The 16,375-nt window shown below is 37.0% G+C and overlaps 1 protein-coding gene and 1 non-coding gene across 3 annotated transcripts in view; both read right to left on the bottom strand.

The window, feature by feature from the left end:
* SLX4IP (SLX4 interacting protein) overlaps positions 1-16,375 on the bottom strand; it is a 210,141-nt gene that overhangs the window by 183,380 nt on the left and 10,386 nt on the right. For both annotated transcript variants that reach the window (XM_054574056.1, XM_054574055.1), the window contains exon 2: positions 7,674-7,729. In XM_054574056.1, the coding sequence (XP_054430031.1) occupies positions 7,674-7,700 (27 nt within the window). In that variant the 5' untranslated portion in view covers positions 7,701-7,729. The remainder of the gene's footprint in view (positions 1-7,673; positions 7,730-16,375) is intronic.
* Positions 14,752-14,915, bottom strand: LOC129071003 (U1 spliceosomal RNA). The gene has a single exon (XR_008529173.1). It is a non-coding gene; the product is annotated as a U1 spliceosomal RNA (small nuclear RNA).

Below are 16,375 nucleotides of genomic sequence, written 5' to 3'. Positions count from 1 at the left end.
AATTTGTTCAATGAAAACAAAAGGAAAGATATAACAAAGAAAACAATAAAACAGAAAACAATTATACTACAAGGAGTTTGTTCTTGGGGATAAAAAAGAACTAGTAAATTAATAAACACCTAACAGTAAAAATCAATAATTACTCCCTTGAAAATACAAATCAAAATCACACCTCATATCTATCAGAATGACTATTATAAAAAAGACAGAGGAGATTTCAAGATGGCAGAGGAGTGAGTGGAAATCACAATGACCTCCTCCCAGGACCAATATGGAGTTACAACTAAAATGTTTAGAAATCACAAGGAAAACAACTGAACAATAACAAGAAAGGAGACTTAAAACCTCAGAAGGAGAGAGGAATCGGCTCTAGAACAACCTAACTGGTAAGGAATGCAGTAGAGATTCAAGAAGGAGGACTGGGTGCCCACGGGTGGCAGCGTCAGAGGGATACTTAAACGGACAATTGGATCCCCCTGAGAGGAGTGGGGTCTGAACCATTGGCGGGGATCTCCAGCCTACAGCACCAGAGCTGACAAAGTATTCAGATAACAGCCAGCTGCGAAAAGCAGCAGCGTTGCTCCCCGCCAGCAACAGGTGGCTGGAGACGCAAAGAGCTGTTTAAAGGACCAACGCATAAATTTGTATTGGCAGCCACTTACCCTGGTCTCTGGCAAAGGCAGGGACAGAGAGGGCTGTGGCCGCTTGATGAGAGACTGGGGAAGGAGGCTTTGGGAGAAAATAGAGAGAGTAGGCCCTGAGATCCCGGTTCTGATTCATCCTCCATTTGGCAGCTGCCATCTTGCCCAGGAAGACTACTCCCCTGAGCGGCAGCAGCAGGATAAGAAACAATAGCCCCACCCCCAGGAAACTTGGCACCATCGGAGGTGGTGCGCAAGCCCAACTGCTGAGTTCAGAAAGGCAGTCACAGATAGTAGATTCCTGGCTAAAGAGGGCGTAGAGTGTTCTAGACGCTTAAGAGGAGTCTGGAGATGGAGGCTTTGGAGAGAGAACCGAGGGAGTAACTGGAGGGAACCCAGTGCACATTCCTCCCCCATATAGCAGAAGCCATCTTGCTCAGGCAGACCACTCCCCTGAGCGGCAGCAGCATGAGAGAACACAGTAACCACACACACAGGAAGGACTATGCCCTGCTCTGTAGTGCCTAAGCCTGACGGCTGAGAGCACAGTGACTGGATTAACACCTGAAGGAGACAGCCACAGACAGATTTCAGGAAGTTTCCAAAAGACTGCGTAAGATCAGTCGGGTCAACAGCTGGTATCACCAGAGGCAGATCCAGAGAGGGGCGGGGGGGAGGGAAAGAACAGTCTCCTACCATAAAGATTCACACCGCAAAGTCAGGAAGTCAGGACAGATCAATTTAAGACAAAGAAACAAAAGAGTCTCACAAATAATGGGAAGAAAAAGAAACACCCCCCCGAATCAAAGGGAAAGGAGGAATGCCCACAAAGAGAACTACATGAAATAGAGGCAAGTAAACTGTCAGATATTGAGTTCAAAACAATGGTTCTAAAGAATCTCACTGAGCTCAAAGAGAATTACCAAAAACTAGAGGGAAACTGTGAGGAGCTTACTGTAGACTACATCAACATGAAGAAGGACATAGAAACTATCAGTAAGACACAAGAGGAAATGAAGAATACAATTTCTGAATTGAAGAACACAGTAGAAGGAATCAAAAACAGGCTAGATGAAGCAGAGGATCAAATCAGTGAGCTGAATGACAAGGTAGAAAAAAAGTCCCAGAAAGGGCAAGAAAATGAAAAAAGACTCAAAAAAAACGAAGAAGCATTGAGGGAAATGCAAGACAACCTGAAACGTAATAATATCTGTATAATAGGGATACCAGAAGGAGAAGAGGATAAGGAAGGGATAGAGAACCTGTTTGAAGCAACCTAAGTGCTCATCAGTAAATGAGTGGATGAAAATACTATGGTACATTTACACAATGGAATATTGCACAGCAGAAAGAAAGAGCTGCTACCCTTTGTGGCAGCATGGATGGAACTAGAGAGCATTATGCTAAGCAAAATAAGCCATGGGGTGAAAGACAACTACCATACGATCTCACCTATAAATGGAACTATTCAACAAATGGACAAGCAAGAAAAATATACAAAAATATACAATGTTTCTTTCAGCAACATTGAAAGAAAAAAGAAACCAACAGTGGTGTAAGGGAAGGAGGGAGGGGGGTAATGGGGAAAGAAAGAGGAAGGGTCCAGTAACATGTATATAGGACCCATGGACAAAGTCAAACTGGAGAACGATTGAGGGAGGGAGGTGGGGGTGGGTAGGGCAAGGTAAAGTGGTGGAGGGAAAATGGAGACAATTGTATTTGAAAAAAATAAAATGAAATAAAATAAAATATGAAATAAAATTAAAATTAAATCTTGATGTTCAAAGAAAAAGAAAAAAGACAAGCAGTTTTGCAAATGCTGGTGGTATATGGTGAAAAGGGAAGCCTGGTTAGTATGAATTGCTGAGAATGTAAATATTGCACAGCCACTATGGAAAACAACCTGGTGGTTTCTCAAAAACTTAAAAATAAAACTACTGTATGATCCCACTTCTAGGCATATATCCAAAGGAAATGAAATCATTATGTTGAGGAGATACCTGCATTCCCATGTTCACTGCAGCATTATTATTATATTATTTTATCCTCACTCGAAGACAGTTTTTTTCATTGCTTTTAGAGTGAAAGAAAGAGAAACACTGATTGGTTGCCTTCTCATTTGCACGCTGATGGGGACAGAACCACAACCTGGGTGTGTGCCCCAACCAGGAATAGAACCAGCAACCTTTCAGTCTTTGGGATGATGCTCCAGCCAACAGAGCCACAATGATCTTGGCCATTGCAACATTATTCACAACAGCCAAGGCATGGAAACAACCTAAGTGTTTACTGATGACTAAATAAGTAGAGAAAATGTAGTATATATACAGCCTGGAATATTGTTCAGCCATAGAAAGAAAATCCTGCTATTTGCACCATCATGGACAGACTTTGAGGGCATTATGCTAAGTGAAAGAAGTCAGACAATAAGAAAGACAAATACTGTTTGATCTCACTTATGGATTAAAAAAAAAGTTGTGGTGTGTGTGTATGTACATATATATATATAAAAATTATTACTCATCCATAAAAAAGACATCTTACTATTTGTGACAGCAGGGATGAACCTAGAGGATATTATGCTAGTAAGTCAGTCGGAAAAAGAAAAATACCATATCATTTCACTTACAAGTGGAATCTAGAAAACAAAATAAATGACCAAACAAAATAGAAACAGACTCATAGATACAGAGAGCAGACTAATGGGTACCAGAGGGGAAGGGGATTGAAAGGTTGGATGAAAAAGGTAAAGGGGTTAAGAAGTACAAATTGGTAGTTACAAAACAGTCACAGGGATGTAAAGTACAGCACAGGGAATATAGCCAATAATATTGTAATAACTATTCATGGTGCCAGAAGGGTAATTGGAATATTGGGAGGATCACTTTGTAAAGTATATGACTGTCTACCACTATGCTGTGCACCTGAAACTAAAACAAAATAATATTGAATGTCAACTGTAATACAAAAATAAAATTAAAAACATAAATAAATGAAAACATCAAATTCATAGAACCAGAGTACTATGGTGGTTCGCAGGGGCTGAGCAGAGGGGGAAATGGAGAAATGTTGGTTGGAGGATACAAACTTCCAGTTATAAGATGAATAAGGATTTAAATATATAACATGGTGACTACACTTAACAATTCTGCAGTGTATACTTGAAAGTTGCTATGAAAGTAGAGCTTTAATGTTCTCGTCATAACAACAAAATGGTAATTACTTGACATGAAGGATGTGTTGACTTTATTGTGGTAAACATTTCACCATATTTATGTTTATCAAATCATCACATTGTAACTTGAATTTAACAATATTGTATGTAAATCATATCTCAAAAAGCTAGGGGAAAAAAATAATCACCCCTTTGGAAGGTTCAGCCTGGTTGTCAGAATATTTGGGAGCCAGTAGAGCTTAGAGCTGGTATCCTAGTACTCCAAAGGGGTAGAAGAGAAAAAGGAGTAGGGAGTAAACCCATTCTAGCTAAGCCTAGAGTTGTGAAGAACTTTAACTTTCAGTTCTTTATACAATTCCTGACACACAAATAAGTACTCAATTTGTAGATATCCTCATAATACTCCCTGGTTCTTCTGGGTAAGTTTGCTCATCATTTCTTAGAACAGTAACTATTCAATACAGCTTTTTCCTTCATTCTCTTGAGAAACTCAGCCTTTATGAAAATGCAGCTAAAAAAATCTTCACTTGCTAACCAAGGAAGACAATATGGAAGCCTGCTGTCAGGACCTGGGGAGGGGAAGGGGAAAGGACAAGAACAATAGAAATGCAGGAAAATACTAAAACACCAACTTTGTGCCAGAATCTGTTTTGAATTGCAGTTGAAACTTTGCTACTCACAAAGGTGGTGGAATCCATGAAATTAACATGAAACCTCTGCCAAAACCACTGAAGTGACAAAAGCTCCAGCAGGTGTCAACTTGTAACTGCTCAACTGCTCTGTGGGTTCACAGGTCTTTCCACCTGTGTGTGTATGTACGTGCAGGATGTGCCTGAAAATCAGGGAACAATTAAAAAGTACACAAATAAACAATCCAGCAATTTCAATCAGTTTATTTCACACTTAGTAAATAATAATAGGAAGAGAACAGTCTAAAACAGACTATGAAATAAGTTACTTTAAAATTATGAAGGACATAAAAAGAGGAAATGGAAACAAGCTGAAAAATAAGACAAGTACATAAAAAAAGAACTGGTAGAATTTGAACTTAAAAAAAAAATAACCGAACACATTCTCAAATGAAAAATATAGTAACCAAAAACAGACAAGTTAAAGAATATATTAAATGCAGATTAAATAGGTTAAACACAAATGAAAGGTTTTAATTAACTGAAAGAGGTCTGATAAAAAGGACTCTGAATGCAACACAGATTTAGAGAGGAGAAAAAGGAAAAGGCAAATAGCCAAGCAACACTCATACATGTCTGCTGGACCAGGATTCATCAGAGAAGGCACATGGTAACAGCATCATTAAGTGTACGTGTCTTCTTCTATGGCAGTGAATGGCATTCTGGCCGGTTGAGATGCCCTGTTCAGAATGGGATTCCAGTGCTTGGGTTGTAGGGCTTTTAAAGCTGCAAGATTAGGAAAGCACTGGCCCTTTGCCTGTGTCATCAGAGGCAGGAAAACAATCACAATGTAATGTGTAAAACCTTTCACATAATGCTTCAGAACCCTGTTTCTATCTCTAACCTGCTAGCTTGATACTCATGGTTGGGGTAACCACCCTGCCTGGCATGATTTAGGAGCTAGGTTCTAAGCATGCATAGTGTGACTGTGAGATGGGAAAATATGGTAGCAGAATTTGCCACATCAGTGTGTACAGTCTGAAAGTCAAGAGACCCATCCCTGGCATAACTAAGGGCTGGGGTCCAAACTTTCGATCAATCAGCATTGTCTGCTCTACTGAGCTATAGCCAGTTTGTGCAGAGCTTTGCAAGAGGTCCAGTCCTTTCCTGAGAAGATAGCTTAGAGGGGCTCAGTCTCGGACAAGTTAGTATTACCCCTCTAGCACATAAGAAACTATTATATGATACTTTCCAACAATCTATGTATAAGAGTTCCAGGTTCTTCTTGGCTCAAACCAAGATTATGCAGGAAGAGAATAAAGAGGAGCAGTACCCAAAGAGAAAATGACTGAGCTTTTCCAAAACTGATTAAAAATTTAAATCTTCCTAATGAAAATGTACAATACATTGCATCCCAAGCCAGCTAAATAAACACAAGTCTATATATCGAGATTTAATTGTAGATCTGCGGAACATCACCAAAAAAATCTTAAGAGCAAGACAGATAACCAAGATATGAGTCACAATGAGGCTCATATGGGGTAACTAGTCAACAGAGATGGACCCAGCAACCCTCCCCTTCCCTGTAAGTACAGGCTGCTTCTAATACCAAGAGTTGCAGCTTCCGTGTAGCTGGGCTTAGAATGCTCTGACCAAAAGAATGCAGCAGAAGTAGCATCTGAGACTTTGGATGCCTTCAGAGGACTGGCAAATTAAACTTCTTTCTTCTTGCAACTCTTGCTCTGGGACACCATCCTCCAAATCTCAGCCATCCTGTTAGGAGAAGCCCATTCCACATAGAGCCACCACATAAATGAGAACTTGAAGGGCAACAATTAACGGCCCCAGGTATGATTCCACCCACAGCAAGTATCAACTGACAGCGATGTGAATAGTCATCTTGGATATTCTATTTGAATTGAGTTCCTATGTAATTGCAGCCCCAGGCAATATCAAAAGGTGAAACCACCCCACTGATACGAGGCAACTTACAGAATCACAAGAATAAAATGGCTCATTTTTAAGCCACTTAATTTAAATTTTAAATTAATAAATAAAACATTTCTTAGTTACAATAAGATTCCAGAAATAATGGAAAAATATCTCTAAAATGCTGAGAAAAAAATAATGCTCAACCTAGAATTCCAAAACAAACTATATAGCTTTCTAGAGTAAGATCAAGATATATTTTTAGAGAGGTAAATAGTAAAAAGTTCACCACTTAATCTCTTACAGAGAGATCTACTATTGAACATATGGATACAAGAAATAATTGTAAGCAATAAAATTTATAAATATCTTGTAAATCTAAGTAAGTACTGACATGCGAAAAAGATTATATTATTACATAATATCTGATCTGGTTAACTAATTTGTCTATTTTGGTGTTTTTAAGTTCATATTTAAAACATCAGTAGCATACAGAAAAAGTCCTAAAGAAGAGTCAATATAATGCAAGTATCTCCAAGACCTTATACTCACTATTTATTAGTTCCTCCCCCACCCTTCCCTCATACATGATCCTCCCATGCCTCCACACCTGAGAAGGTCCCAAACCCAACCAATCAGGGATGAAGAAGAGACACCTGCAAGAGGAAAGCAAAGAGGGCAACCACTCAAGAGAACTCTCTGTTGGCATTCACCAGGTGCAGCATTTGTTGCCTACTTCTTTATCTTCATTTGCTTTTCGTCAGAATCAGAAATTATGTCATCGACATGCAATGTAAATGACAATTTTTAAAATTAAGGACCAAGTTATGCCTTTTGGTCAGAAGCAAGCAACTCCCTTAACCATATGAACTAGTATTCTCTCTCCCATCTCATTCTTAACATGCAAATTTTTCAATCACCTACTTAAAGTTTTCAGTACAGAACCAAATTTACAAATTTTTTTGAAAGATTTTATTTTATTTATTTTTAGAGAGGAGGAAGGGAGGGAGAAAGAGAGGGAGAGAAACATCACATGTGAGAGATACATCAATCGGTTGCCTCTCACACACCCCCATCTAGGGACGTGGCCTGCAACTCAGGCATGTACCCTGACTTGGCATCAAACCAGTGACCCTTCAGTTCACAGGCTGGAACTCAATCCATTGAGCCACACCACCCAGGGCAGAACCAAATTTAAAGAGAAGAAAAGTTCAGAGTTTCTATCTTCAATTAGCATAAAACTTAGTTATACTAGAAAGTGATTAATCATTTTAAAGAAGGCTCTTAAGCACTACTTACTTTTACAGCAAATTTCTTTGATGCCATAGCTTAATGATTCCAAAGTAATTACAGACCTTTAATGGGGGGGAAAAAAAGATAAAAATAGGTATATTAAAATCTCTTTGTATTTCAATATTATATGGGAGAAAGGTTGGCTGAACAGTCAAATATCAATAGGTACGTGGAAGATGAATGTTCACATATAACTAGTCTTAACAAATATATTATACTGAATTAGTAATTTTAAAACTGCCCATAAAGAAAAGCACAGGCTCAGATGTATTCTACAAAATGTTTAAAGAAGAATTAACACCAGTCCTTCAAAAAAAAATTTTTTTAATCCTCACCTGAGGATTACTTTTTCATTGCTTTTAGACAGAGAGGGAAAGAAGGTGGGAGAGAGGGAAGGATACAGAAACATTGATGTGAGAAACAATGATTTGTTGCCTTCTCGTACACACCCTGACTGGGGCTCGAACCCGCAACCTGAGTATGTGCCCTGGCTGGGAACAGAACCTGCAACCGTTCAGTCTACAGGGCAACACTCCAAGCAACTGAGCCACACTGGCCAGGAACACAAACTCTTACATAAAACAGAAGCATAAGAACAACTTCTAGCGTCCAAGTGGAACAAGCAAGCTGAGTGGTTATGTGGTCACGTCTTATAGACCAAGTAGCACCTGCAACATGGCTGACCAACTGCAGAATTCCAAGAAGTTTTTTCACTACTTGACAAGGATGATGAAAGTATAACAAGAAAGGAATTGGGAATTGCAATAAGGTCTCTTGGGTAGAATCCCACAGAAGCAGTTACAGGACACAATTAATGAAGAAAGTTGACTTTCTCATATTTCTGACAATGATGGCAAGAAAAGTGAAAGACAAAGAGGGTGAAGAAGAAATTAGAGAAGCATTTCGTGTGTTTGTTTGATAAGGACGGCAATGGCCATATTAATGCAGCATATTTACCATCTAATGGACACACCTTGGAGAGAAGTTAATAGATGAAGAAAATGATGAAATGATCAGGGAAACAGATATTAATGGTGACAGTCAAGGGAACTATAAAGAACTTGTACAAATAATGACAGCAAACAGACTGTACTGAATGTGTTAAATTTCTTATACAAAATTGTTTATTTGCCTTTCCTTTGTAACTTATCTGTAAAAGATTTCCCACTACTGTCAAAAATATGCATGTATAGTAATTATGACTTCATTCCTCCATATTTTCTTTCCTCATCTTACTGTCAAACACTTCAGAAAAACTGATCAAGTTTTACGTTGCACATGGCTTACTCTAGATATACTTAAGCCCTTTACACATCTAAACTCAGATGGAGTTGGTCAAATGAGAAAACATCTGGGTTGTGCCTTTTATTAAAGAAGTTTTCTTTAGGAACTCTCAGCATGTTGTTGCTGAAGTGCGGGGTTGTAAATCTACATGGACCATGGACAGTCAACAATATGTACTTAAAAGTTACACTACTGCAGAATGGGTGTACTATCTAGACAGTCAAACGCTATTTTTTTTGTACTGCTGGTCCTGTACTGGAAACATTTTCTTTCATTGTTACTTGCTTTTTAAACTTAGTTTACCCGCATACAGAAAGTACTGCACAATTTGCATTAAATCCATCCCAAGTTCTATATATGTTTTCCAATTTTAAAAATACTTTACCCAATTTTACTCCCCATAAAAGAAAAACTTCTCTCTTAGAGGACACTATTATCCTGATACTGCTACCAAAAAGAGACATCACAAGAAAACTATGTAACAAGATCCCTTATGGAATAAAGACACAAAAATCCCCAGCAAAATACTGCAAACCAAATCTGACAACATATGAAAATTATTATATACCATGACCAAGTTAGATTATCCCTGGAATATAAGGTTTGTTTAACATCTGAAAATTAATTAATACCCTATATTAATAGATTTTAAAAAACCAATCATCTCAAATTCAAAAAAATTAATGAAATCCAGTTTTTATTTTAAAAAATCCAATTCACTAGGAATAATCATCCTCAACCTGATAAACATCTACTAAAAAAAATTCACAGCTTACTTAATCTTACTTAATAGTGAAAAACTGAATGCTTTCCCCACGAGGATGAGTAAAAGACAGAGATGTCTGTTATTGCCACTTCTACTCAATGCAGTGTCAGAGGTTCTAGCCAGGGCAATTAGGCAAAAAAAAAGAAATAAAAGACATCCAAACAGGGAAAGAAGAGGTAAAACTATATCTATTTACAAATGACATGTTCTTATATGTAGAAAATCCTAAAGAATAAAAAAGCAAACTACTACAATAAACAAGTTTGGCAAGATTGTAAGATATAAATTAACATTAAAACATCAACTATATTTTTATATACTACAATGAATAATCCTAAAATGAATTAAGAAAACAATTTCATTTACATAAAAGAATACTAACAAAAATACTTAACAAAATAAGAACAAGATTTGTACACCAGAGCCATAAAATATTATTGAAATTAAAGACTTAAGTAAATAGACAGACATCCCATGTTCATGGATTAGAAGACTAAATATTGTTAAGACAACAGTACTCCCCACATGGAGCTAAAGATTCAACACAATCTCCAGCAAAATCCCAGCTGACTTCTTTATTAAAACTGACAAACTTATTCTAAAATTCCTATGAAAATGCAAGGAATCTGGAGTAGTCAAAACAATCTTGAAAAGAAGAACAAAGTAAGATGATTCATACTTTCCCATTTGAAAACTTATTACAAAGCTACAGCAATCAGGACAGTTTAGTACTAGCATAAGAATAGACACATAAATCAAAAGAATAAAATTGAGAGTCCTAAAATAGACCCTATCATTATGGTCAATTGATTTTTAACAAATGGTACCAGGACAACTGGATATCCATATGCAAAAGAATAAAGCTGGACTCCTACATCACATTATATACAAAAATTAACTCAAAATAGATAAAAGACCTAAATCTTAGGGCTAAAACTATAAAACTCTTAGAAGAAAACACTGGTGTAAATTTCTGTAACTTTGCATTAGGCAATAGTTTCTTAAATATACTATCTCAGGCACAAGCGACAAAAGAAAAAACTGGTTAAGGCAGATTTCATCAAAATTTAAATCTTCTATAGTTTAAAGGATATTACCAAGAAAGTGAGAAGACAACTCACGGAATGAGAGAAAATATCTGTAAATCATATATCTGATAATGGACTCATGTCCAGAATATACAAAGAACTCTTAAAACTCAACAATAAAAAGACAAATAACCCAATTTAAAAATGGACATGGGATTTGAATAGACATTCTCCAAAGAATATATACAAATGGCTAATAAGCACAAGGCAAGATGCTTAATATCATTAGTCATCAAGGAAACACAAATCAAACCACAATGATATACCACTTTACATCCATCAGGGTGGCTAAAATCAAAAAGACAACAATAACAAGTGTTGGTAAAAGTAAACTAGAACTCTCACATATGACTGATAGGAATATATTAGAGTTGCAGCCACTTTTGAAAAAGTGTGGCAGTTCTTTAAAAAGTTAAACATATGATCCAGCATTTCCATTCTTAGGTATGTACTAAAGAAAATAATTTTATTAAATAATTTCAATTAAATTCATACAGTAATGTTCACTGCAGTATTATTCAAATAGCCAAAACACGGAAACAACCCAACTGTCCATCAACTGATCAACGGATAAACTACATGTGGTTATGTATCCACAGTGGAATACTACTTGGCAATAAAAAACAATCCAGTATTTACACTCCCTTTCACTGTGCTCAGCCAGGCAACTGCCCTCTCCCACACTTGCAAAAGCCTGAAGAAGGTAAGACAGAAGGATCTCTGGTCTGGAAAACACCAGGCAAAGCACAAGGTATGTGTAGAGGGGGGAGTATCTTATTGAAAAAAGATAAATTAAGGGAATATTTATAAACTGACTGATACCTTCTCTAGTCCCTGTGTCCCTTGTGATGATTGATTTTATGTGACAACTTGTCTGGACTAAGGAACGCCCAAATAACTAGGAAAACATTTCTAGTGTGTCTGTGAGAGTGTTTTGGGGAGAAGTCAGCATTTGAACTGGTCAATGTGTAGAGCAGATGGCACTTCCCAATGTAGGTGGGCACCACTGAATCTACTGTGGGCCCATCAGAACAAAAAGGTGCGAGAAGGGTGAACTGTTATCTCTTTGAGTTGGGACATCTATCTTCATTCTGCCCTCAGACATTGGCACTCCTGGTTTTCAGGCTTTTGGACTTGGACTGAATTATACACTGGCTTTCCTGGCTCTTCTAGGCAGCTGATTACGAGACTTCTTGGCCTCCATTATCACATGAGCCAACTTCTATATAAATATATGTATAGGTTCACATATACATGCATATGGATATGGATATGCGTACGTGTGTATGTATTCTGATTCTTTTCTCTGGAGAATCGTGACTAATATACCTCTCTGCCCTGCCTAGTCTCTCCAAATCAGAGACTGACACCTTCCCACCCAGGGAACTGGATTAACCTAAAAAGCAAGGTTTAAGTACTGACATCAGGTGATCCCCAAATGAAACAGCCTGGACAGATGGCTCTGAAGCGAAACCTACACCCACAAGTTCCACATCTGTGTGCAGAACTAATTTCCATCTATTTAATGTCCACTGTCAAATACTTGTAAACAACTAGGAATAACATGCCATCTAAGGAAAGAACATTTCATGAAAGAAGCAAAACAAACAGAAAAAAAACTATTTGGCTGAAACCAAGACTGTACAAAGAAAAGAAAAAAAATTTTTTTAAGAAAGTACCATTAATATCAGGGAGATAGGCGATATTGCATCCATAAAGCAATAAATAACTTTTTAAAACAGAATTTTTGGAAAAAAAATTAAAACTATGATAGCTGAAATAAAAAAGACTTAATAGTTAAGAGCTGGAAGATCAGGTTCAGTAAGTCATTCAGAAACTTCAGTAAACATAAAAAAGATGAAAAATAAATAAACTAAATTAAAAAATTAAACAACCAGTATAAGAGGACCAACACATGAAAATTAGGATGGAAACTGACCCGTACTGGGGCATACTATAGTAAAATTTCAGGCACTGGTGACAAAAACAATCTTTTAAAAGGTTTGGGGGAGATAGGAAGAGAGTTGGTGATAAGAGAATATTTGTCTCCAAATGCCCTATAGCACCTCTGGAGACTAAAAAGGCAATAAAGAAATATCTTCAAATTTCTGAAGAAAATTGTTTCCGACCTCCAACTGCACTTAAAAATGAAGGGGAGGGACATTTTTAGACATTCAAGGTCTTAAAAAATTTAAGACTCAGATACCCTTTCTCAGGAAGCTTAAGATGTACTTCACCAAAATGAGGAAATAAACCAAGAAAGAGGAAGACACAGGGAACAGGAAGGCTAAGACAGGCTAAAGGCAGAGGAAATCCCAGCATCTTGTGAAAGCAGATCCCTGCATGAGACCATGGGGCCCAACCAGGAGACAATCATCCGTGCAGGCTACGGAAGGCTACAAGGCTCCAGGAGGTGTATCTTCAAAAGTATCTGCATGCACACAGATGAATTTTAGACAACTGGTGAAAAATATGAGATTGAATTAGGACAGTTGCTTGAAAAACTAAGCAACTGAATAATAACAGAGCAATTATTGATTCCAGGAAAAACAAAAATTTTGCAGAAAATAAAAAGTAAAGAGTACTTCATACACAGTTGTTACAACTGGCAGTTAGAATCATGTTAACACTGAATCTTGACCTAAATAATATTATGTTTAAAACAATATTATGAAGATTGGGAATGTGTGTGTATTTGTGTATGTACGTGGCGGGGAGCTGTTTCAGAAGCAAGGCCTAAAACCAATAAAAAAACAACAACAAAACAATAACCACCACAACAGTAGTAATAAAGCAGAAATACAGCAAGTAATTTAGTGACATAGAATGAATTCTTAAGTGTGAAACTCTTCTCCTAACCGAAGAGAAAGTTGAAGAGAGCTGATATAGAGGACAAAATAGGGGGGCAAGAATGACATAATTTATTTGCAAGCTTGTGCAAGTAACTATCTGCCTGTTTAAATTTTGTGCAAATACTTTTAGAGCAGCACTGTCCAACAGAAATACGGTGCAAGCCACAGATGTAATTTTAAGTTTTCTAGTAGCTGCATTTGATGAAAAGGTAAAGAGAAACAGGGGAAATTAATTTTAATACTTTAATCCAATAAATCTAACATCATTGTAGCAGGTAACCAGTATAAAAATATTTACATTTTTGATGTTTCAGCTAAGTCTTTGAAATTAGGTGTGCATTTTATATTTCCAGGACATCTCAACTTGGACTAGACACATGTCCCATGCTCAACAGACACTTGTGGTTAATGGTTACGGTAATGTTTTAGAGTATTTGGTTTTCTTATAAGAAAAGCACTTATTTCTGTGTCCTAGATTACTTACATATAGAATAGGGATAGTAATATCTAACTCAAAATTATTGAAAGGACTGAGTAAAATGACATATGAAGACTTCCAATATAATCATTTATAAACACTAGGCTCTTGACAAATGTTAACAATTACTATTTCTTGGTCAATGATTTTTTGAAAATCTGATAATATTTTATTCTAATCTAATTCTTTAAAGGGAGAAAAATATCTTTATCTAAACCCTAAACCATTTTAATTTTTCACTTCTATTCTCTGAATAATGTAATGCATATGATTTAGAAAAAAACTGTAATGATGTTCACCTAAGACAATTAAGACACAGGTGTCAATGTAAAAAAACTAAGTTCCTGGGAAATAAGCAACATGTATTTGAAAACAATTTATAAAGGTTGTCCTGAAAACTTTAGATAAATCCTTAAAATTATATTATTTAACCCTGGTAAACATAAAATCAGCTCCCTTAAATATATTAAATTGGGCTTGAATAACTTCTGCTAAGAATTTAAGGACTCCCTTACTGGGGGTACTTTGATGATATTCAAATGGTTCAACTAAACAGAGAAAAGAGAGAGTTTATCTTTTCTTTCTTCCTTTCTTTCTTTCTTTCTTTTTTTTTTTACAGGGGAGAGCTCGAACGCATTATCCGCCTACCACAAATTATGCAGTCAGGTTTCCCACATTTGGGGAAATCACAGGAATCGGCACACCCGGTGTGCAATGGATAAGCCTCGCCCTGGGAAAACCACCTTTGTGATCATGGTATCTCTCCTGCCAGGTAAGTATTAGGAAGGGAGAGTTTTATCAGCAAGTGCCCAACCAAAGCTGAAGCATGCGTAATATAAATACTTCAAATTATATACTAGTTTTCCAATATTCCTCCTTTCCTGAAGGACAGGTGGACAACAATCAACAATGAAGGCTATTGCAAGGCTTTCAGACCATATCCGCTGTTAGACAGATTGATTAAAAGCCATATTGCAATGAAAGGTACATTTACAACAAGGTTTTTAGTAGGCTCTTTTTTGAAACACTTCTTTTTTTTTTACTTTTTATTCTTATTGGTGAAGAGCAGCTGCATTTACTTATTAAGAATGGATTCTTCAAAAGGTATCATCAAAGTCCAATTTTAAAAATGTAATATGTAGAAATCTAGAACTAAAAGCATACACAAAATAATCTTTTTGCAAATGTAAAACAGGCTACATGAGAAAAATACATTTTCTAACTGTATAATACATTTTGCCTATTTTTAATCCATTTCTAGATGACATGTGGCATTCTGCCTCTCAATGTATATATATTTTTCATTTGTTTCTACAATGTCTGGGGCCTCAACAAGTCACAATTTTAGGATCAAAAGAGGCCTTAAACCACCTGGTCCCAGTTCTGCCATCTATTCCCCTAATGAGAACTTGGGGGACCAAGCCAGGGTCTCACATCTGAGGACCAAGGACAAGAGAAGAGTCTTATCAGCCTTCTGAGGGCAAATGAGCACCACCTGTCACCTGCAGCACTGCCAAGGTCGACTGGTAACTGGGCTGTCAAGATAGGTGTGCCCTTCGTCCATCAGCCCCCTGCCAAAGGACAAGTTCCCAACAGAGTATGACCTCAAGTAAAGCTACATCAGTAGCGGTTTTTTCGAGAGAGAGAGAGAGAGAGAGAGAGAGAGAGACTCTTTAGCTAAGGAAAATGTGGTCTGAATTAATTTAATTTACCACTGTGCTACGTGACATGGCACACTTCATAAACAAGAATTAAAATCTACCAAGATAAAGCCTATAACATATCTGGAAAAACAGTTGTATAGACCTTCAGCCTGCATATTTGCTAAAGTCATTTTAGATAAAGAAGGCACATTTTCTTTGTTTCATTATAGCATTAGGCACAGGTGCTGGAAATGGTGAACTGAAATCTGAAATGAAAGGAACCAATTTACTAAGCCCCAAATATGGTTAAATCACACTAACCTATAATGGAAAGAGTGGGTTCCCAAAGGTAAAAAGCCCTTGGAGCAGTGCTGAACACTATAGGGTGCTCGAGGAATGTCTGTTGGATGAAGAAATACTCCAGATAATAGGAGCTGAGTCATTTATGCATACAACCACTCATTTTTGCTGTTTTTATAAAAATTTTCCAAAAATACATTGACTACTGACTTTCATAAAAATGCGATATATTGCATATTTCTTTGATACTCCAGATGAAAATGATCATCCATCACCACAGCGGGCAACAACTTCTGG

Source organism: Pteronotus mesoamericanus, unplaced genomic scaffold (genome assembly GCF_021234165.1).
Source record: "Pteronotus mesoamericanus isolate MK-2021 breed Mesoamerican mustached bat unplaced genomic scaffold, CSHL_Meso_final contig_25, whole genome shotgun sequence".
In the NCBI taxonomy this organism is placed as follows: Eukaryota; Metazoa; Chordata; class Mammalia; order Chiroptera; family Mormoopidae; genus Pteronotus; species Pteronotus mesoamericanus.
The sequence above is the reverse complement of the archived record's forward strand: the minus strand, read 5'-3'. Positions and strand labels throughout refer to the sequence as shown.